The sequence below is a fragment of the Humulus lupulus genome, chromosome 6, assembly GCF_963169125.1.
Source record: "Humulus lupulus chromosome 6, drHumLupu1.1, whole genome shotgun sequence".
Lineage (NCBI taxonomy): Eukaryota > Viridiplantae > Streptophyta > Magnoliopsida > Rosales > Cannabaceae > Humulus > Humulus lupulus.
In genome coordinates this window covers 4,323,292-4,345,737 of record NC_084798.1, presented here as the reverse complement: position 1 = coordinate 4,345,737, position 22,446 = coordinate 4,323,292, and the positions used below count along the sequence as shown (strand labels likewise).

Below are 22,446 nucleotides of genomic sequence, written 5' to 3'. Positions count from 1 at the left end.
TTGTGCTTACTTCAAAACTATGAGAACAAAACTAACAATTGTATACAAATTACTTCAAATTAGGCCCTACTTGAATATATTGTAGCTGTGATACAACAGACTAAATATCAACTCAAAATAGAAAGGAGAAAAATATGAATACCTGACTATGAATATTCTCCCTGCCGCTGTACAGCACGACCCCGACCCCCCTGCGCCATCGAGCCCAGACCCGAGAACCCCCCACCCGCCGTCGAGCCCACCCCCTGAGCCACCAGTCGTCGTTGTCGAGCCCAGCCCCGAGCCCTAGCCACTGTACAGCCCGATCCCCCTATGCCATCAAGCCCAGACCCGAGATCCCCCACCTGCCATTGAGGGCAGCCCTCGAGCCACCAGTCGTTCCCGTTGAGCACAGCCCCAAGCCCCCTGCTGCTATACAGCCTGACCATGACCCCCCTACGTCATCAAGCCCAGACCCAAGACCCCCCACCCGCCGTCGAGCCCAGCCCTCGAGCCACCAATCGTTGCTGTCGAGCCCAGCCCTGAGCGCCCTGCCAGTGTACGACCCGACCCTGGCCCCTTTGCCGCCGTTGACCACCATCCCCCGAGCCCCTGCCGCCGTACAACCTTCTCCTTTTATTCTTCTTGTGGTTTTATGCTGCTGAGAAAAAATAATGACCTAGGATTGTGTCTATTATGATATTTGAGGTCAAGCCAAAAAATAAAAGTGCAACACCTATATAAATATGGTTATATTCATTCTTGTTCAATAAAATGTGTTGGTGTAGTGTTAAACTGTATCTAACATGATTTGGAGGGGGGACATTCGAAACTTGCTTGCTCCATTATATATTATTTTTTAGAAAATCAAAATTTTAAATATTATATATGTATTATTTAATATCATTAAAAAGTTTCGCAAATTTTTCAAATAATTTTTTTTAACTAAGACTTTAGTATTACAATTTATTAATTAATATTTTTTATAAAATTAAATTAAAGTATTGTTACTCTTAATATCATAATTAATTTAAAATTTGATATAAAAATTATTATAAATACAAAAGTTAATAATATGAAAAATTTAGAAAAAAAAAAAATCTAGTTTTAAAAGTTTTTAATAAATACATATTTACATAATTTAGTTTATTTTTAAAATTTTATTATTCATTAATTATAATTTTTTATTTGAATTTTGGCGACATTTTATGTCTGTCGGCATTGAACTTTTATTAACTGTCGGCGTTGGGATCAATAGCGACACCTTTTAACTGTCGGCATTGATCTCGAATTAACTGTTGGCGTTGAGGTCAATAGCGACACATTTTAACTGTTGGCATTGGTCTCGAATTAATTGTCGGCGTTGGGGTTAATAACGACACATTTTAACTGTCAGTATTGGTCTCGAATTAACTGTCGGCGATGGGATCCATCGCGACACTCAAAAACAACGGTGACAGTTATTAGCTGTCAGCGTTGGTCTGTATGCCTACATTTTTTAACTGTCGGCGTAGAGCCCCGCTACGCAATTACGACAGTCAACTCTGTTGACTGTCGTGGTTGGGTGTCGGGAAAGCCCAGTCGGGAAAGCCCAGTTTTGTAGTAGTGTTGACTTCTTCCAGGTAAATAAATAATAATAATATCATCACAAACATGAAATATGAAACGAAAATTTCAATTTTATTTAATTATGGCATACAATACACATTAACTTAGAAAAAAAAAAAAAAGCGACAGATAGCTTGTTTAATACAAAGCAAAGGAGCTAATTTAGTAGTAACTAATAAGAAAAGGATAGGATGCTTTGATTGGCTGAACCAAAGTTATCTTTCACAAACGACCAGATTGAACAAAAGGACGAAACTATTGTGAATATAAGTACGAAAACACCAACAACAGTGGAGCTACCCGTCCAAACATCCTTAAAGTAAATCCTTTTGAAAGTTGCTTTAGAACGGTTGAGCCAATATTCATTGAATTGGTTAAGTTTATTGCATTGTGAATTGTAGATGAACCTTTTATTATTCGCTAGGGATATATTCTTGCCAAGTTTGTTGATGATGTCCGCCACCTCCTTGTTACTTCCAAGAAAGTGTTTAATGACCTTCTTCTCAACCAAAAGATCAACGTCCTTCTCGGAGTCTATGAGATCATTCATCAGATAAATGTAGTCGCATATGGGAAATTTGTAATCCGGATCAGGCTTACATTGCTCCAATGCCATTACGTTTCGCATAATATATTCTGTGCCATCCCCTATGGTGAACTGAGGAACTTGAAGTTTAAGGGAACTAAGACATGGTATGCCTTTTCGCCACCATTCCTGCTTCGGAACAGTAATCATCAGTAGTGTATCTTCTTCTGGTGCTTGACAAAAATCAACGCCGGCTTTGTCTAGCTTCGTTGCAGAGCAAACATGCTGTACCCTGCCAACATCATATTGTTCAATGTCGATCCGAGCACGTGTAACCCAATCCCTAGGGAGAAATGACATTCTGTACAAGTCAGTGAAGTGTTTTATGTCATTTTCACGAAGGGAATTTGAAGAAATACCAAAGAAATTCTTGGCAAGCTCCAGAAACGTCGGTCCGTTAGCAGGCTTCCAAAACTTATCATATAGGTCCTTAAGAAAAGAGAATGGAATTTGATTCTCAAGCATTAGCAAGTCCAACTTTATGGTATTAAAAAGTAATGGAGTTTTCAATATGGAATCTTTTTTTCTTGTTCCAATGTTTTCCCACAATAAGGCGAGGAGCTCAATTATGAAGCAAGAATCTATGAGAATAACTTCTGTGAACTTATCATGATTGAGATCACTCGTTATGGCACCCTCATATTTAGAAAGTATCACACCCTTTATCGCACCCTCATATTCAGACAGTTTCTCATTTCTCTTCTTGTCGTTAGCAGTACGTGCAAGAAATTTTTGGAAATAATAATTCTCCTTGTGAGATTGCATTTCTTTAAAGCTTGGGTCGCCATAATGAAAAGGGCCTATGGAAACCATGCGAGGAGTGTAAGCTTCTTCATCTACTTGACGGAGAATTTTGGGGACTCTAAACATCACACAATCGTCAGAGAAGTAGTTGTCAAGTTTTCGATCATTAGATTCATTGCCCTCCTGTCAATTTCGTTCCAGGAAGACTAGTTATACATTAATTTTTGAATCAAGATTTCCATTTTTTAATTTAATTTTAGTTAATATAAAGTTATTAATTCAGTTTCTCTGCTTCCATTTTTATTTTGGTTTCATTATGATGTACATGGGTGGTGGTTCTATTCATATATAGGGAGAGAAAGAGAGAAAGGAGCAAGCGGGAACCAATTTGATGAGCACTAACTGATTATGACAAACAAAATCTATAACATAAGGCCACTTCAGAAAGAAAAAAAAAATCTATGACAATTAAAATTAAAGTGAACAAAATTTATATATAAATATATATTATTCAATTAATGGCTATAACAATTAAGTAATTTCTTATTAAAATAATAAATAAAAAAAGAAATACGTATATTTATGTCTTATGTCACTATTATATATATGATTAGATAAATAAAATATATTAAGTGACAAAATAAATAATTAATAAAAGAAAGAAAATAATAAATTTAAACACATAAATATTTTTTTTTGTTATATTTTTAAAACGTAATTGATAGAATAATTTAAGGTTCATTTATTATTTCTTTTTATATTTTTAATTCATTTACCTTATTTAGATGACTTATTTATTTTTTATTTTATTTTTCTTATTTAGATAACTTTAAAATCAGCGGTGTTAAAAAATAATATTAAATTTTACGTAAACCAACAAATTCCGTTAAACAAACATTTATAATATATTAAAATATATATACATACCAATTTAGATTCCAAGAATGAGCTAATCACCGAATTAGATTTCTCCCCCTTTCAAAGAAACACAAAATCAATGAGAAAAAAAAAATAGAAACTTAAACTAATGAAAAAAGATCCACATCAAAAATAAAAAATAAAAAAACCCCAAAGGGCTTCGCTTTAACTTGGGGAACAGCAAGATGAATAAAGAGAGAAATATTAGTTATGTTTGGACTAACATATCTCTTCTATATAATAAGTGTGTACATAACATAAATTCTTGATTTTAACGGTTTTTTATTTTTTTTAATGTTAACTTTAACAGAATATTTTTATATTTAACGGTAATTTGTAAACACTTAAACTTAAATAAAATAAAATAATTAATTAAAAAAATTAAAATAGGATATTTTTGAGATATTTTACAATAATAATTATTTAAAAATAATAAATAATTAATTAAATCAAAATATGATATTTTTGAGATATTTTACATGATAATTATTTAAAAATAATAAATAATTAAACAAATTAAAATATGATCTTCTTTAGATATTTTACAATAATAATTATTTAAAAATAATAAAATCATACATCTTAGAACTTAAATAAAATTTAATTAAACTTAAACTCACTTATTAAAATAATATCATATTAAACATATAATATAATCTACTGTAAATTAGCAACAAATTGCTATTTTAAAAAAACTAACAAGAAACTTAAAATTAAAATCCACGTATAATATTTAATATTACATTAAACATATAATATATAATCTCTTGTTGTCACTCTCAAATTCAAAAACTAGAACAAACATAAACTTAAACAAAAATAAATAAATTATTTAATTAAAATATGATATTTATTTAAAATTTATATGACATTAATATAAATTTAATAAAAATAATTAATAAATTCTATAAATAAAACTAAACAAACGTGCATACGTTACTTGCATCTAGTATATATAAATATATAAAGATGAATTCATAAATCTCTTTTATTGTCGGAAGCCATTAATTCTATTTTGTTCCGCGATATAAATAATAATGTTTAATATTGATTCTTTGAAATATATATATATATATATATATATATCTTCAAGGGCTATGTATATTACTGCAATTGTATGACTTATTTACTTTGATGGTAGAAATAAGGAGAAAAGAGGACTGCTGACACTAATATCCTTAACAACATATAAAGCCAAAATAACAAGGACTGAATTAAAAACGACATAAAAGAAGGAATAACTAACGAAAGTTATTCAGAATTCTATATATAATATAGATATAGAGATATATAGGGAGGAGTTGTGGTATGTTTCTTAATTTAACTTATATGAATACGTTCTTTTATTTTTTTTTGGCAAATAAATAATGTGTATAATCCTAATTTTATTAATGATAGTGTAGGTTGTGGTTATTTATAATATTTTGTGGAAATTTTAAATAATTGAGGATATCTAAAATAGAGTTTCAAGGAATCTATTTCACTTTTGTATAAAAAATAAATAAAAATAACTTACACAGGTGTAGAGGACTATTTTAATTAAGAATTTCGCACTCAAAAGTATTCAAAATTTTCTTAAAATTTACAACATATCCTAAGACTACAATATACACCATCGTAAAAAAAAATTGAAGTTACAACTTTTGCATGTACCAAAAATTAAAAAAAAAAAACCCACATACGAGTTAGCAAAAAAAAAAAACCCTAAAGCATAAAACAGTCTTCCCCTAAATAAATATGCATATATGACTTTGTTTCAAGTACAATATATATATGTCTTCTATATAAAAAAGTGTGTAAATAATGAAAACTATTGATTTTAACTATTTGTTTTGTTAACTTTAAAGAAATATTATAAATATTTAACGGAATATTCTTCTAAAACTAACTAAAATAGATATTTATTAATTTTATTAATATAAGTTCAAATATTATAAAATATTATTATTATAATAATATTTAATATAAGACTACATATATATAAGAATTATATTAATATAAATTTAAATTTAAATTCAAATATTATAAAATATCATTATTATAATAATATATCATACTAAATATTTAATAATTATTATAATAATATAAATTTAAATGTTATAAACTACTGATAATAATATATAATCCTGATTTTTTATTAATTATATTAATATGAATTTAAATATAATAATAATATTTAATATAAAACTAGATGTTTAATATTTATATTAATATAAATTTAAATATTATAAAAAATCATTATAATAATAATATATAATACATAATCTTAATTTTTATTGAAAAAAATTTAATTTACGTTTAAAAAAGTTATTATATTATATATATATTTAAAAAATGATAAACAATATTTTAGTTTAATATATATTATATTATATATATTATCATATTATATATATAATATTGTTTATTTATTTCAAATTTATTTGAAAATAATACTAATTTAATAAATATAATTAAAAAATTCTATAAATAAAACTAAAGTATCTAAAATATATATATATATATATATATATATGAAAATTGAATAAAAAACCGAGTATGGCAGCATAGTTTTCTTCTCATAAAATTTCTCTTCATGAATTTCGATACTTCAATCAAACTTTGTATAGATAATAGAAAATACAAATCTATGAATTGCATACCTTCAACATGGCGTCCCGCAACTCAACTTTTCTCTCCAAAATAACTCTAAAGACTTATATATGAGGTTTCCTAGACACGAGGTCTATATATAGCAAACCAAAATAACTTCGAAGGAATTTTTCATTGAAAGCTATTAATTAATTATTCATCTACCCTCTGTCCCACACACCCAAAACTAAAATAAACGATGAATGCAGTATAGATCAAATAAGAGATAAAATAAAAAATTACCCCGATGAATTATTGAAGAGGGCAAAAAGTATTTAATAAAAAACTATTCTACCGACTATTTTTTCTAATAATTTAATTAACTTTGCACATTTAAATTCGTAAGAAATTAATATTTGATAATTTTATGATTGAATAATTTTGATAACTTTGGATGTGTTTCAATTTACTTGATTGATTGAAGAGGGCAAAAAGTACTTAATAAAAAATATTCTACAGAATTAGCATGTTTATATACAACTAAAAAAATGTGATTATTATTAAAACTAATTATAATTTATAGTTAATCTTACTAATTAAATTCCAATGCCTGATTAATGTTACACTTCGTCAAAAATTTAAGAGTGTTCAAACCCATAATAATAATAATAATAATTAAAGGTTTTTTGCGGAGAATCTCTAGGGCACTACTGGTGCCCAACACCACATCGGGTCCCACTTATTTGAATTTAATAAGGATTATGGGGTATTGCTAACCAATCATAAGGGGACACATCATGTGGTGTTAAACACCTTAAAGTGCTAAATAACAACACTCTTTTTTGCGACTAGAAGGGTAGTATATATAATGAGGATGTAAAAGAGAACTTTAAGATTTTGACAATGAAGAATTTACTTTCAAAATAAAATAAAAAGATCGAGAGGAAGGAAAATGAGAATAAACACAGAAGAATCTATAAATTGTATTATTATTCTAAAAATGAATTTTACATACCACAAGAATCGGTGTTGCTATTAACATAAAAACAGTCCTTACTTACTGAAACAAACTTTTACGTAAGACAGGAACAGATGAGTCTCATAAGATTACATTAATTTCTTGTGTGGTTATAGAAATAGATGGGTCAATTCCTATTGGACACTGTTTTGTGTCAAAGGGAAAATGTCTTTTGCATGGGTCGATTGACGGGACCATCCTGACTAAAATGTTGAAATATCTGCAATCTTATTTAATGATTTTTTCTCTCTCATACCCACAATGTGTTTTGCATGGGTAGGGGTGATCATCAATAATTCTATATAAAAATAAATACATGGTCCTCATGTTCACCCCGGAGTCGACTTACACTCTGATTTTTACATATGTTTACGCCCCTGGTCCACCAGAGTCAACACAAGAAGCATACCACAATAATTTTTTCTAATACTACTAGTTCTTCTTTATGCTAGTCCTTCTTCTTGTGCTATAACTCTAAGGACTACTTTAATTTGTATTTTTTATAATTCCTTATCTTGAAGTACGTTAGTGAAGAATATTGATAACTATGTGGTACATTATACTTTTAGGTCCAAGTTAAATTTATTTTTATTTTTTGATAAATAAAAAAAATCTATGAAATTAATCTTCAAAATAACACTCACACATCATAATAACATCATGTTTCTTGTAAGAAAAAAAAAATCCAAAAATAATTATTATTTGCAATTTATTATTTTACATTTCAAGTAACATACAATCATTTCACCTTAAATTATTTCTACTCAAAATTACCTGAATAATATATATTCAACAAAAATTCTTATAATAAATATCATTTCCATGCGTTTTCACTAATACAAAAAATTGCTTTTCTTTACGGTTTTTGAGAGTGTATTCGACCGCAGAGAAAAGTGTTAAAAAAACCGCGGAGAAAAGACACACTTTTCTCTGCAGTTATGTTAAATAAACCACAGAAAAATATATTATTTCTATGCGGTTATGTTAAATAAACCGCAGAAAAAGAATATCTTTCTCCGCGGTTTATTTAACATAACTGTAGATAAAACAATTCTTTTTTATAATTATTTTCAATTACTAATTATATATATTTTTTTTCAATAATTCGATTCCAGTTATATAATATACCTAATTTTATTAATTATTATAATATACTTAAATTTTATATAATAAGAATTTAACATATTATTATATACCTAAATTGATAAATTATTATCAAATTAAAAGATAACATATAACATATTATTATATACCTAATTTGATAAATTATTATCTAATTAAAAGATGACATATAACATATTATTATATACATTCACATATTATTACTAATTTGTATATACATTCACATATCATACTAGTTTCCATATACATACATAAGAACACACAAATAACATTTAACATATAAGTCAAGTTAGCAAGTTGCACATATGAAAAATTAGACTTCATAAATAAATGACATTAATCTAGCTAACCAATCGCTTTGTAGTGGGAGTAGATCGTCCTTGACATTGTATTCTTTTTTGTCAAACCACTACAAAATTGACAAGTTAATGTAGATTAGATGATTAAATACTATATCAAGTTTTTCTTAAGCAAAAAAAAAATAAAAAATACTACATACTTTCTTCTTGATAACTTCTGTCGGATTCAGTGGATTTACGAGATCATAAATGTATCTTAGTACATAAAAACCGCATTCATAACTTTGGGGTTGTTTTGGGCAAGAACCTCTTACCAAATTTGTAAATGTGCAAATGTATTCATTTTCCGAACATTGTGCGTAGGCTATATAAAAATTAAAATTAATTAAATACATATTACACTTTCAACTCTAAAAATTTAACATTTCAAGGTTACATAGAGTTTTCACAATCTCATCATGCAATGCATCCAATTTTTTCATTTCTAATTCTGTTCTGCACATATAGTTGAAGAATATGCAAACATTTGTCAAACAATCTCGAACTTTTTTTGGTAAGACTGATCGGATGGCAATCGGAAGTAATTGTTGCATTAACATATGACAATCATATGATTTCATACCCATCAACTTCAAATCCCCCATAGATACCAAGTTTTGAATATTGGATGAATATCCATCAGGCACTTTCATCTCTGCAAATGATTTACATACGACATTTTTCACTTCTCTAGACAACGTGAAACAAGAAGGAGGTAAATATGTGCATTTACCTCTCTCTTCAGGTGCTAAATCATTTCGTATACCCATTTCAACAAGATCTGAATGAATAGTTAGACCATCCTTAGTTTTACCGGGAATATAAAGGAATGTACCTATACTACTTTCGACACTTTTTTTTCTATGTGCATGACATCCAAACAATGTCGAACAAGTAAATTTTTCCAGTAAGGGAGACGAAAAAAATTGATTTCATTTGGAAACATCCATTTACTTTCTTATTTTTCTTCATTTTTCCACACTTGAAATCAATTTTCTCTACTTCTTTAAGAATTTGTTGCCCCGATAGTCGCAAAGGAGCAACACCTTGTTCTTTATCGCCATCAAATGCTTTTTTTTTTCCTATAACTATGATTTAGGGGCAAGTATCGTCTATGACCAATATAACACATTTTGTGCCCATTCGACAAACGAAGAGCCCTTGTGTTAGTGCAACATATTGGACATCCCTAGTAACCTTTTGTGCTTAACCCTGATAGATTACCATAAGCCGAGAAATCATTAACAGTCCAAAACAACACAACTTTTAAGTTAAAGACTTCTTTCTTAAAACCGTCATATGCGCTCAACACCATTTTCATACAAATATTTCAAACCATCAATTAATGGTGCCAAATAAACATCTATATCGTGTCTCGGTTGTTTTGGGCCTGAAATCATTAATGTGAACATCAAAAATCTTCTTATCATCACTAACCACGGAGGAAGATTATACATAACATAGAAGACAAGCCACGAACTATGCCTACTACTTAGAGATTTATGTGGGTTTACACCATCGGCAACTAGACCTAGACAAAGATGTCTTGCTTCAGTTTTAAATTCAGGATTTAAGTTATTAATTTTTTTCCAGGCCTGCAAATCTGCAGGATGTCGGAGTTCACCATCTTTCACTCGTATAGTCTCATGCCATATTAAGATTTCAGAGTGTTCTGCACTTCGATATAACCGCTTAAGCCGCGGAATCAAAGGCAACTACCACATCACTTTCTAAGGAATAAGTTTCCTATTCTACTTACTTTTGTTTGGTTTGTAGTGGGGTAAATCACATTATCGGCAAGTGTCCATGTCTGCATACTCTTAGCGATATAACACAATCATTCAGACATGCATGGATCTTCTCATACTTCAACAATATGCAATTTAAAGTTTTCTTCACTTCATACGTAAACTCAGGGAAGAAATTATCGGATGGCAAAATCTCCTTAAAAGCAGCTACAAATTGACTAAAACATTTATCGCTCACTCCATTTTCTACTTTTATGTTGTAAAATTTCACCATCATTGGTAATCTTTGTTTCAGACAACCATTGAATAATGATTTGTCTACATCTCTAACCAATTTATCGAATTTTGAAGGATCATTATCAAACTCTTATCCAAATTTTGAAGGATCCAATTTATCCAAATGTTAATTTTAAAAAATATAGGGTTCAAAACAGATTATAAACCAAAACATAGTGTTCAAAATAGTATACATTTTAATTTATTTACACAAGCAATGAACATGTAGAGTCCAAGAACTTTACTTAGCTAGTTAGATAGTAGTATTATAGTATTTATAGCATTATCTTTGTAACTGTGGATTTTTGGTTCAGATCGGGAATTATTTGGACACTCATAGTAGTACTTATAGATTTTCTAAGTTTAACCTATAGTTTAAGAATATTAATTTTAACCTAAGGTTTGATTATATGACTGATATTAAGGATAATATTTATTATACTATAAGGTTTAAATAAGGACCAATAGGATTTTAAGCACATGTTATGAATGGGTGATTAAAGAGTAAGTATTTTGAGGATTAAATTTAATAAGGGTAAAAGTTTGAATGCTATAAGGTCAGTCAGCAGCTTTGAATACGTTGAGGGCTTAGTCAAGGCTGTTTACTCCATTAAAACTTAGCTAAAAATGAGTAATTTTGTGTTTAATTAATCAACGTGTGCCGATATATCGCAGCACGTAGATACGGAAAACACGAGACGATGCACGACAGCCTCGGGCATACTGGCCCAGGCGATATATCGCCTACAGGGGGCGATATATCGCCTCCTTCAGTATAGTTCAAAAGTTTTTGAATTCATTTTCCTTTCAGCCATTCAACCTCTTGATAAGTCCAGCACCTTTTTGAACGAGTCTTCAGCCTCTGCTGAACGATTATTCAAATTATTTTCACCTAAAAAGCTATTATTTTTATTCAAGTAAAATTTTGATCTTTTCATTCATAAACTCTATAAATAGGACCTAGTACCCAGCCATTATTCACCTTTTACTCTAAGTTCAGAGGCTGCAAGTGCTAAGTGAGTGTGAGAGTGTAAACACCTGGGTTGGGGAAATCATAAGCTTGATCATCATAAGCTTATCAAACACTTTGGGAAGTAAGGTTCTATAGTATTTCGGTTCGAGGTTTAGATTGGTCTACAAGTCTTCAAGGTATTTCCATGTAGAGTCCAAGAACTTTACTTAGCTAATTATTTAGTAGTATTATAGTATGTATAGTATTATCTTTGTTACTGTGGATTTTTGGTTCAGACCGGGAATTATTTGGACACTCATAGTAGTACTTGTAGATTTTTTAAGTTTAACCTATAGTTTAAGAATATTAATTTTAACCTAAGGTTTGATTAATATGACTGATATTGATGATGATATTTATTATATTATAAGGTTTAGATAAACCCAATAAGATAGTAACACTTGTCTTATGTATGATTATTAAGGAATTATTATTTTAATGATAAAATAAGAGAAATATAAGACTTAGTATTCACCAAAATCTGATAGGAGCATGATAATTGTCACAATTTTATTTATTTGTGAATTAGGTTGTAAATAGATTTTTCGTAACTTTAGGGTACTGTAACTTCCGACCTGTTTTTGACCCAGTTATATTAGGAATTTAGAAAAATAGTATTTCTTAAAAGTTGTAGATAATTTAATGAGCTTTATAACGGTATAAAGAGAGGCCAAATCGGAGTTCTACAGCGTCAGATATGTTGATTTTACTGAAGGGGAGTTTAGAGTTACGAGATTTAGGGAGTTAGAAGTTAGGATTCTATTTGTTTTTATTATTTTAAAAATCAAGTTTTGAATCCTTAAATCTCTCTGAAAAATTTGAACAATTCCTAAGCCTTTAGCTGAAGGATATTCAAATATTTTCAATTAAATTTATTATTTTTATTCAAAGCTAAAAAGAAGATTTTTATTCCTAGAACTCTATAAATAGGACCTAGTAACCAGCCATTATTCACCTTTTACTCTAAGTTCAGAGGCTGCAAGATTGCTAGGAGAGTGTGAGAGTTAAACACCTGGGTTGGGGAATCATAAGCTTGATCATCATAAGCTTATCAAACACTTTGGGAAGTAAGGTTTTATGGTATTTCGGTTTGAGGTGTAGATTGGTCTTACAAGTCTTTGAGGTAAACCCGAAACTCTATTTCATTTGTTTCATGTTATTTTCTTTCTCAAAGCCTTCTACTCAGTCCCCTAACCTCATTCTTATTTTGGTTAGGGAATCCAAGTTCTTAAGCACATAAGTTGTGGTAAGCATATTTCTCAATGGTTTAGTCTTCCTATTCATTTTCATTTCTTCTTCTTAAGACTCACTCTTTCTCATATGGTTTAGGAGTGTTCCAAAAGTCCTAACTCAGTCCATCATATCCCGGTAACTTTGGTAAGGAAAATAGGATAGAATCTATATGTGTATTGCTTATGTTTTCTTATGTGTTATGTTATGAAATATGATATGTTATGAATATGTTATGAGTGTGTATGTTTGTAGGCTTGGGCTTATGCCCTATTTGACTAACAAGACCCCAAAAAGATTATGGGCATATGCCTACTTAGCTAGTAAGACCCCACTAATCTCATGGGCATAAGCTTGTTTAGTCTATGGGACCCCAAGTAATAATGGCCATTATAATAAGTGTATGTATTAAGTGTTATGATATGTCTTTACGGTTATTATGAAATTTATGTTTATGACTATGTGTTAGATTTTCCTTGCTGGGCATTAGGCTCATTCCTTTTTGTTTTATGTGCAGGAAAATAGCTTTAGAGGCGGTAAGATTCGTGACGCTTAGAAAATGTGTATCGATGGTGAATGGAGTCAAGGGGCCGAGCGTTATTCAATTCGAGGATGTAGTCTCATTTTACCTCTTTATGGTTTTATATGTATTTTTCGCATTTCTTATGTAATTCTTTTCATTTAAATCATGTTTTTGTTTTTAAAGACAATGGGATCCCATATCCTTCTTAGTATTCTATTTTGTAAGTAACTCTTATTTTCACAAGTTACTCAATAAAATTATGGTATTTCCGCAAAATTGTAAGTTTTATGTATAGTTTCGTTAATGGTCCAAATAGTCTATATTAGTGGGTCATTACATTCCATACTCTAGTTCATTGGTTTTATGTTATTTTCTTTCTCATAGTCTTCTACTCAGTCTTCTAACCTCATTCTTATTTTGGTTAGGAAATCTAAGAACTTGCTCATAAGTTTTTGGTAAGTATGTTTCTCAAAGGTTTAGTCATTCCATTCCTTCCATTCTTTTCATTACTTTTTCTTCAATCTACTCACCCTGTTATATATGGTGTTAGGAGTGTTCCAAACGTCCCAACGCTGTCCTCTTATCCCGGTAACTTTGGTAAGGAAAATAGGATAGAAATGCATATGTTATATGTTCTATATGTTATCTTATGTTTCTTATGTTATGATAAGTGTTATGATATGTATGTTTGTAGGCTTGGGCATATGACCCATATGACTAACAAGACCCCAAAAATAGATTATGGGCATATGACCTACTTAGCTAGTAGGACCCCACTAATCTCATGGGCATATGACTTGTTTAGTCTATAGGACCCCAAGTAATAATGGCCATTATAGTATGTGTATGTAATAAGTGTTATGTTATGTCTTTATGTTTATTATGTAATTTATGTACATGAAGTATGTGTTAGATTTTCCTTGCTGGGCATTAGGCTCATTCCTTTTTTTTAAAATGTGCAGGAAAATAGCTATTAGTGGCGGTAAGGTTGGTGGATGCTTGGAGATTGTGTATCGATGGTGAATGGATTCAAGGAGTCGAGAGTTCGATTTCGAGGATGTAGTCTTTTATTTATGGGTTTATGTGTAATTTTTCCGCACTTTCTATGTAACTCCTTTATTTTAAATTATGTTTTGATTTTTAAGACAATGGGATCCCATATCCTTCTTGATATTTTTGTACGAAACTCTTATTTTTACAAGTTACCTAATAAAATTATGGTATTTTCGCAATGTAAGCTTTATTAAGGATTTCTATGTATAGTTTCATTAATGGTCCAAAAGTCTAGAGTAGTTGGGTCATTACAGTTGGTATCAGAGCAACGGTTCCTTCGCATGAAGTTCTCCTCGATACACACGCTCAAAGCTCCGAATCTGACCGCCAAGTAAGTATTTAAGTTACAAGTTTTTTTTTTGGTAAATCAGCTATCTTTGTATTATGCACAACAAATTACAAACACCAATCAATTACAAACACCAACCACTAACAACAAAAACTTAATTACATTGAAGGAAACTAACCCAACTTAAATCTTCCTTTCCTATATTTTTAGTCAAACACCAAGTAACTCTATAACCAATTTGGTATTTAATACTCTGAATTAAATTCCAACCAAAGGTACCTGAAGCTTCCAAAGAGCTGCATTCCTAGCTCTCCATATGAAGTAAATACAGGCACAGATAGAGCTTATGTAAACACGCCTTCGGCAAGCAGAGTGTCTACACCTTCGAATCCAATTCATCAACCCATAGAGATCAAAACTATTAGTACCTATCCCTAACCACAACAAGATAGGCCCCAGACAATTTTTACTGAACTGACATTCAAAAAACAAATGTTGATGACTCTCAGCAAAACAACCACAAATGATACACAGCATGTCTTGAGTGATTCTAAACCGACACAGCCTATCTTTAGTCGGCATCCTCTATTTGAGCACCAACCAAGCAATAAACTTGTGCTTAGGGTATCCAAGCCTGTCCCAGATAGCAGCATACTTCCATCTGGTCTCTGTATTGGACTGCATCAGCTTGTACATTTGAGCTATGTTGTACTGAGTCCAACTGGAACCTCCCTGAAAAAATATAACCTTTAGCTCATTCTTAATCCTAACCAGCTGCTTCCAGTACCAACTGCTAGAGGTGGGTGCGCATAGTCCCACCAATCAACCTGCTTAAGATAAACTGCATGAATCCACTTCACCCACAGATTGTCCTCCTTTTTGGCTATGGCCCAAATATGCTTCCCTAAGGCACACTTATTCCAAATTCCTATATTCTTAAAACCCAGTCCTCCTTTCAGCTTGGGCTTGCAAATATCTGTCCAGGAAACACGCCCATGACCCTCTGCATTGTCACCTTTCCTCCATAAGTAAGCTCGGCAAATCTGGTTTATTTTATTAACCACTGAGCTAGGCAAGACAATCAATTGGGACCAATAAATGTTGATTGTCAATAACACAGAATTAACAAGGATGCATCTCCCAGCATAAGACAGGTTCCTGGTATTCCAAATACTAATTCTTTTCGCCAATTTGTCCACCAAAATCTCACAATCAGCCTTGGAGATTCTTTTGTTGCTAATGGTCATCCCTAGATATTTGAATGGTATTCTACTTTTCTGGAAACCAGAGACTTCAGAAAGTCTCTGCCAACAGTCCTCAGTAAGACCAACTCCATAAATGGTAGATTTTGCTGTATTAGCCATTAGACCAGAAGAATCCGAAAAAAACTGGAGCCCTCTCAGAAGAAAATAAGCTGCTTTGAAGTCTCCCTTGCTAAACAACAATAAGTCATCAGCAAAACATAAATGGGTCAATTTTAAGCTGCCACATCAAGGATGGTACTGAAAATCAGGATGCTCTGCAACTTTAGCTAAGATTCTAGACAAATACTCTATTCCAATCACAAACAACAACGGGGATATCGGGTCCCCTTGCCTAACTCCTCTTCTAGCAATGATAAGTCTCGATGGGACCCCATTAAGCATGAGAGAAAATCTGGCAGTAGTCACACAATTCATTACCAACTTAACAAACTGATCTGGGAAATTTAAAGCAATCAGCATTTCTTGTAAAAACTGCCAATCTAGAGAATCATAAGCTTTTTGCAGATCTATTTTGAAAAGGCAAGCTGCCTTAGAATTCCTCCTTCCATAACCTCTTACAAGATCTTGACAAAGCATGATGTTATGAGCTATATTTCTCCCTTTAATAAACCCACTCTGGTTCTCAGAAATAATGGAAGGAAGCACCTCTCTAAGTCTAGAACAGATCATTTTGGTAGCTATCTTGTAGACCACATTGCAGCAAGCAATTGGTCTAAACTCACTAACATTCTTTGGGCAACTTGATTTGGGTATAAGGGAAATATTGGTGGTATTAATCTCTTTTAGAATTTTCCCAGTATGAAGAAAAGAGAGCACAACATGGGTAAGCTCACCACCTGTGATATTCCAAGTTTGTTTAAAAAAACCACTATTGTACCCATCAGGACCAGGGGCCTTCTCATCAGGAATCGAGTATAGAGCAGCCTTAACTTCATCTACTGTATAATCCTTTACCAAGAAGACAGCTTGCTGATCCGAAATCATGGGACCTGATTGAACTATTGAAACTAAAGCTCTCTTTCTGTTTCTCATTGCTGTACCAAGTAAATCTTCATAATATGCATAAAATGCATTGTGAACCTCTTCATGGCTATCATGCCACAGACCTTTCATATCCCAAATCGAAAATATGGCATTCTGCATATGCCTATTCCGAATACTGTTATGGAAAACCTTAGTATTCTCATCACCAAGCTTCAGCCAATCTTCCTTTACCTTTTGCTTAAGAAACTGAACCAAGTTTTTATGAGCCCACTGATACTCTTTCCTTCTAGCAATCTCCTCATCTATCAGCTGGATGTTACCCGGATCACATTGCAACTTATCTTGGACATCAATCATCAACTTATGAGTCATTGTATCTTGCATAAACACATCTCCTTTCCCTTCTCTATTAAGCTTTTTCAAATCAAATCTCAGCCTTTTCAGCTTGGTAATCAACGAATACATTGGAGTCCCCTGCACATCCTTTCTCCAAGACTCAGCAACTGTCCTATGAAAACCCTCTAAATTGCTCCAAAAGTTGAAATATCTGAATGGCTTTTTATTCTCAGGAAGAGAACCAAAGTTGACCATAAAAGGGCTATGGTCCATGGTACCCTCAGGAAAAAAAATAACCTCAGCATTCTGAAACTTCCCTATCCAGCTCTCATTGGCCAAAACTCGATCAAGTTTAGCGTAAACCCTATCTTTGCCCCCTTGTTTATTGTTCCAAGTAAAAAACGTGCCAGAAAATTTCATATCTGATAATTTGCAATGCTCAACACAGTGCTGAAAAGGCAACAAATCTGAACCATTACCATGATAAGGGAATCGGTCTTCTGGAGATAACACTGCATTGAAGTCACCCATCACTATCCAAGGATCAGAGACACTATTAGCCATGCTTTCCAAATCTTCCCAAAGTCTCTCCCTACCTACTTTATCATTAAAAGCATAAACCACTGTAATAACAACCTGAATTCCATTTTTAGCCGTAACTGCAAAATGCATCCACTGGCTCGAACTCCCTCTAATATCCACATCAAAACTCCACGGGTTCCATGCAACCACTATTCTCCCATTAGGATGCTGCATTAAATTAGTAGTAAAGCACCAGCCCCTAAACATATTAAGGTATAAAGATCCCATGTTGGGAGCCTTTACCCTTGTTTCTAGGAGGCTAACAAAACCAATTCTTTTGTTAGAGATCATTTTCATAACCTCCCTTTGTTTATTGATATTGTTAAGCCCCCTAGCATTCCAACCAAAGAACCTATCCATTGATGAATGGAGGTTCTCCCCCTCCACTCATATTGGCCCTCATTCCCTGCAATGTTTCTCCAACAGTAACTTCAGCATCTGTATACTGGCCTAGTACCAGAAATGAGTTCTTCTCTAGCACCTCCTTATTCTTATTCCCATTCCCTGTTTTCCCAATAAGAGATACAGACCCCTCTCCGTTCTTCTTGACTAGACCCTGCTTCATATTCTTATCTGTTGTAGTCATAGTAGGATAGGAAGATGGACTAGGTTTCTTCTCTTGCCAAACTTGTGATGGTTCTCCTGGATTCGGCCTCTTCTTGCAAACTTCTTTCCTATGCCCTATACCTTTGCAATGCAAGCATAGATCCGGCTTCCAATCATACTGCACTCCAACATATACAAATTCCCCATTTTCATCTTCAAACTTGATTTGCTCTGGTAATTCTTTTGTGAGATTCACTTCAACTAAGACTCTGGCATATTGTAACTTTTCTCTTGCCTGAGTTGCTCTATCTTGTTTAACCATTTTCCCAATTGAGCCAACAATCTTAGCCATGGACCTCTCACCCCAGTATTTCAGCTCTAGATTGCTTAATTGCGCCCAAATCGGAATTGACATTACTGTTTCTTTAGTAAACTTTGAGTGAGGGTCCCAGCTTTTCATGATAAGCGGCTTCCGATCAAAAAACTGATATCCCCCATTCAAAATTCCATCCCGCTGCTCCATCGAAGTAAACCGGACAATGAACACCCCTGGAGCTAATAGAGCTAGTTTGTCAAGTCCCTTATCTCTCCAGATTCTGCAGAAATAACCTTCCATTACTGAAATCGGAGGGTTTGCTCCCAGAACATAGCAAACCAAAGCTGATTGCCAGTATTGAATCTCATCTTCAATATCTTCCACTTCTATTTTAATACAATTAGGCTCAATATGAGGAGCTGAATAAGATTTGGATGTACCTGGCTGCTCATTCTTCCCCAAGTCTCCTTTTAGGACTCCCAGCCAATTAGTAAGAGTTTGTTTCACCAAGGATCGACGAACCTCTCCATCTGGATTAACCTCTGTATCACTCAACAGTTGTGAATTCGGATTAGGCCCCTCAGATTGCTCCATCTCTGCTCCATCCATAGATTGAGTAGACGATTTCTGCAAAATATCTTCGTTAGATTCTTCCAGTCGACTTCGCTCAGAATCCTCTTCTCCCTCAAACACCATTGCCTTCACTCCTAAGATGCCAACCATAGATTTGACTTTGAGGACCGGATCCGTAGAAGATGGCCCTTTCTTCTTCTTCCCAGGCGATTTCTTCTTCAATCTCGGTCTTCCTGCCATGGCTCCAGCTCAAGCTGAAAAAAGAGCGGGAAATTCAAAGAAATCCTTAATGAAAATATTTTTAAGTTACAAGTTATTTTGCTTATGTGTATAGCTAACAACTTTAGTGTTTATGTTTTCAGTTAAGTATGAACGGAGCTTTAACCTACCAAGATATCCGAGACATTAAGGCCTTAAAAAGAATAAGGGAGCCAAGAAGCACTGTAGGAGCACTAGAAAGGATCACTCAAAGATTTCTCTTGTTCCACCAAGAGATAGGTCACCTTCAAGAGGCTAAGCAAATAATGTTAAGATCAACGGAACAATATGTACTAATAATTAGGCTATTTAAAGATTTCCATCCTGTAATAGCAGCCTTAGAAGTAATATGGGAAAACATGAATGATGAGGATGAACTACCATTAGCGATGAGATATTATTTCCTCTTAGTTAGGTTCACTGCAAAATTCGAGTTTCAGTTCACAAATGAGCAAAAACATAGGATTCTCACAAACCTTTCTAGAGGACATTTTGATGCTCATGACAATGATGATTATGAGGGGATAGATGACGATATGTTAGATGAGGGATCGGATGTAGAAGATCCCGATTTTTAGATTAGTAGTTTTTATTGTTTGTTTTATTTATTTTTTTTATGATTGTAATAGGTGAAAATCTTTTTTTTTTTCCAAATGAATAACATGCTATTTTATTATCATGTATGAGTTTGATTTTATTTTCACAATCATAATAAGTAATAAATAAAATGAATAATGACTAAGTTCGGTGAGGGTGGATACAAATCAATGAACCGAGTTTACTTATTGAGAGTTAGGGGGCCATAGTAGTGGGAACGATTTTACTGATCCCAGCCCTCCCTCAATATGGTTAACTTTGGAACAAAGATAAGTTTCGAGCCTAAGAATTAAGTCATATAGGATGATTAGAAACACACTTAGAAAATAAAGATGACTTGTTTTTCTAAGTATAGAAACCCACTCTAAATATAAATAAAGACTTATATAATTTTTCATAAGAAGTCATAATAAATAGGTCCGAGATATGTTTGTTCTAGAATAAGTTTTTGCCTTAGAGCCTATTAGGTAAAGTTCTAACATGTTTCTTTCAACGGTTAGAACTCTGCTACGATGTCATTCCGAAGATCTGCACGCACCAACGGAAACGCCTCCAACGATGTTCCAGTAACCAATGAAGTCCCTCCAGTTCGTCGAAGGGGAGTGCGTGCTACTGCACGCCGCATCGCGCCGGCACCGCCAGCTGACAACACTGCGGAGATTGCCAGACTGCGACAGCAAGTCGAGGAACTTTTGCAGCAACAACGCCAACAGGCTCAATCTCAGCCTCAGCCTCCGCCGCAGCCGCAGCCACAACAAATGGCCCCAGCACCCCAACAAGTTGGTCCATATGGGGGATGGCCAATGACGAATTACGCGCCGTATCCAGTACAACACATGGAGCCGGTGTATGAGAGGTTCCACAAGCAGCATGCTCCAAACTTCGAAGGGACTACAGACCCCTTTGAGGCAGAAGAGTGGCTGAGGAATGTAGAGCCGATTCTGACGCACATGAAGCTTAGTAATGCGGACCGCATATCCTGCGTCTCGTCTTTGCTCAAGAAGGATGCCAGGAAATGGTGGGACTTGGTCCAGCAATCCCATGATGTCGCCACCATGACATGGACCCGATTTGTGGGGCTGTTCCACAAAAAGTACTACAACTCAGCGCTACTCGCTTCAAGAGTTGAGGAGTTTGCCAACTTGAAGCAAGGCAATTTATCAGTGGCGGATGTAGAGTCCAAGAACTTTACTTAGCTAGTTAGATAGTAGTATTGTAGTATTTATAGCATTATCTTTGTAACTGTGGATTTTTGGTTTAGACCGGGAATTATTTGGACACTCATAGTAGTACTTATAGATTTTCTAAGTTTAACCTATAGTTTAAGAATATTAATTTTAACCTAAGGTTTGGTTATATGACTGATATTAAGGATAATATTTATTATACTATAAGGTTTAAATAAGGACCAATAGGATTTTAAGCACATGTTATGAATGGGTGATTAAAGATTAAGTATTTTGAGGATTAAATCACTACTACAAAATACCCTTTACGGGACACTTTTTTAGGACTCGCACATAAATGCAAGTCCTTAAAAATATTTATGGAGTTTTTAGGACACTCATTGAGAGTCCTGAAAAAACACAATTTAGGACTCGCAATGAGTGTCCTAAAAAAATATGTGAGTCCTAAAAGAATCTGGGCTAAAAATTGAGTGTTTTACTTAACAATTTTAAGGACTTGCTTTGGGAGTCCTTAATACTCTTTAAGGACTCACTTTGCGAGTCCTAAAAACAACTTTGCGAGTCCTAAAAACAACTGGACTGAAAGTAATAGTTAAAAGTAAATTATTTATATATGGTTAAATATTTTAATATTTTCTTAAAAAAAATTATAAGTTGTTAGTTTTTAAATATACTTAAAAAATAAAAACTAATATTATTTTTTCTTAATATTATTATACTTTGTATTTATATATTTTTATAATAATAACTATATATTTTTTTAACAAATAATAATAATAACTAAACC

General features: G+C 32.8%; 1 protein-coding gene across 1 annotated transcript; it reads right to left on the bottom strand.

The window, feature by feature from the left end:
* Positions 1 to 1,645: 1,645 nt before the first annotated feature.
* On the bottom strand, positions 1,646 to 6,523 carry LOC133783717 (UPF0481 protein At3g47200-like). The gene is made up of 3 exons (XM_062223364.1): positions 6,478 to 6,523; positions 3,845 to 3,892; positions 1,646 to 3,100 (listed from the first exon to the last, which is right to left on the bottom strand). The coding sequence occupies exons 1-3, from the start codon at positions 6,484 to 6,486 to the stop codon at positions 1,760 to 1,762; spliced, it is 1,398 nt and encodes a 465-aa protein (XP_062079348.1). The 5' UTR covers positions 6,487 to 6,523; the 3' UTR covers positions 1,646 to 1,759.
* Between the last annotated feature and the right edge of the window lie 15,923 nt (positions 6,524 to 22,446).

Coding starts and splice junctions, on each gene's coding strand:
- LOC133783717 (XM_062223364.1), bottom strand. Junction 3,101..3,844: donor CATTCTTGGAATCTAAATTG/GTATGTATATAT, acceptor CGAAATTGACAG/GAGGGCAATGAATCTAATGA.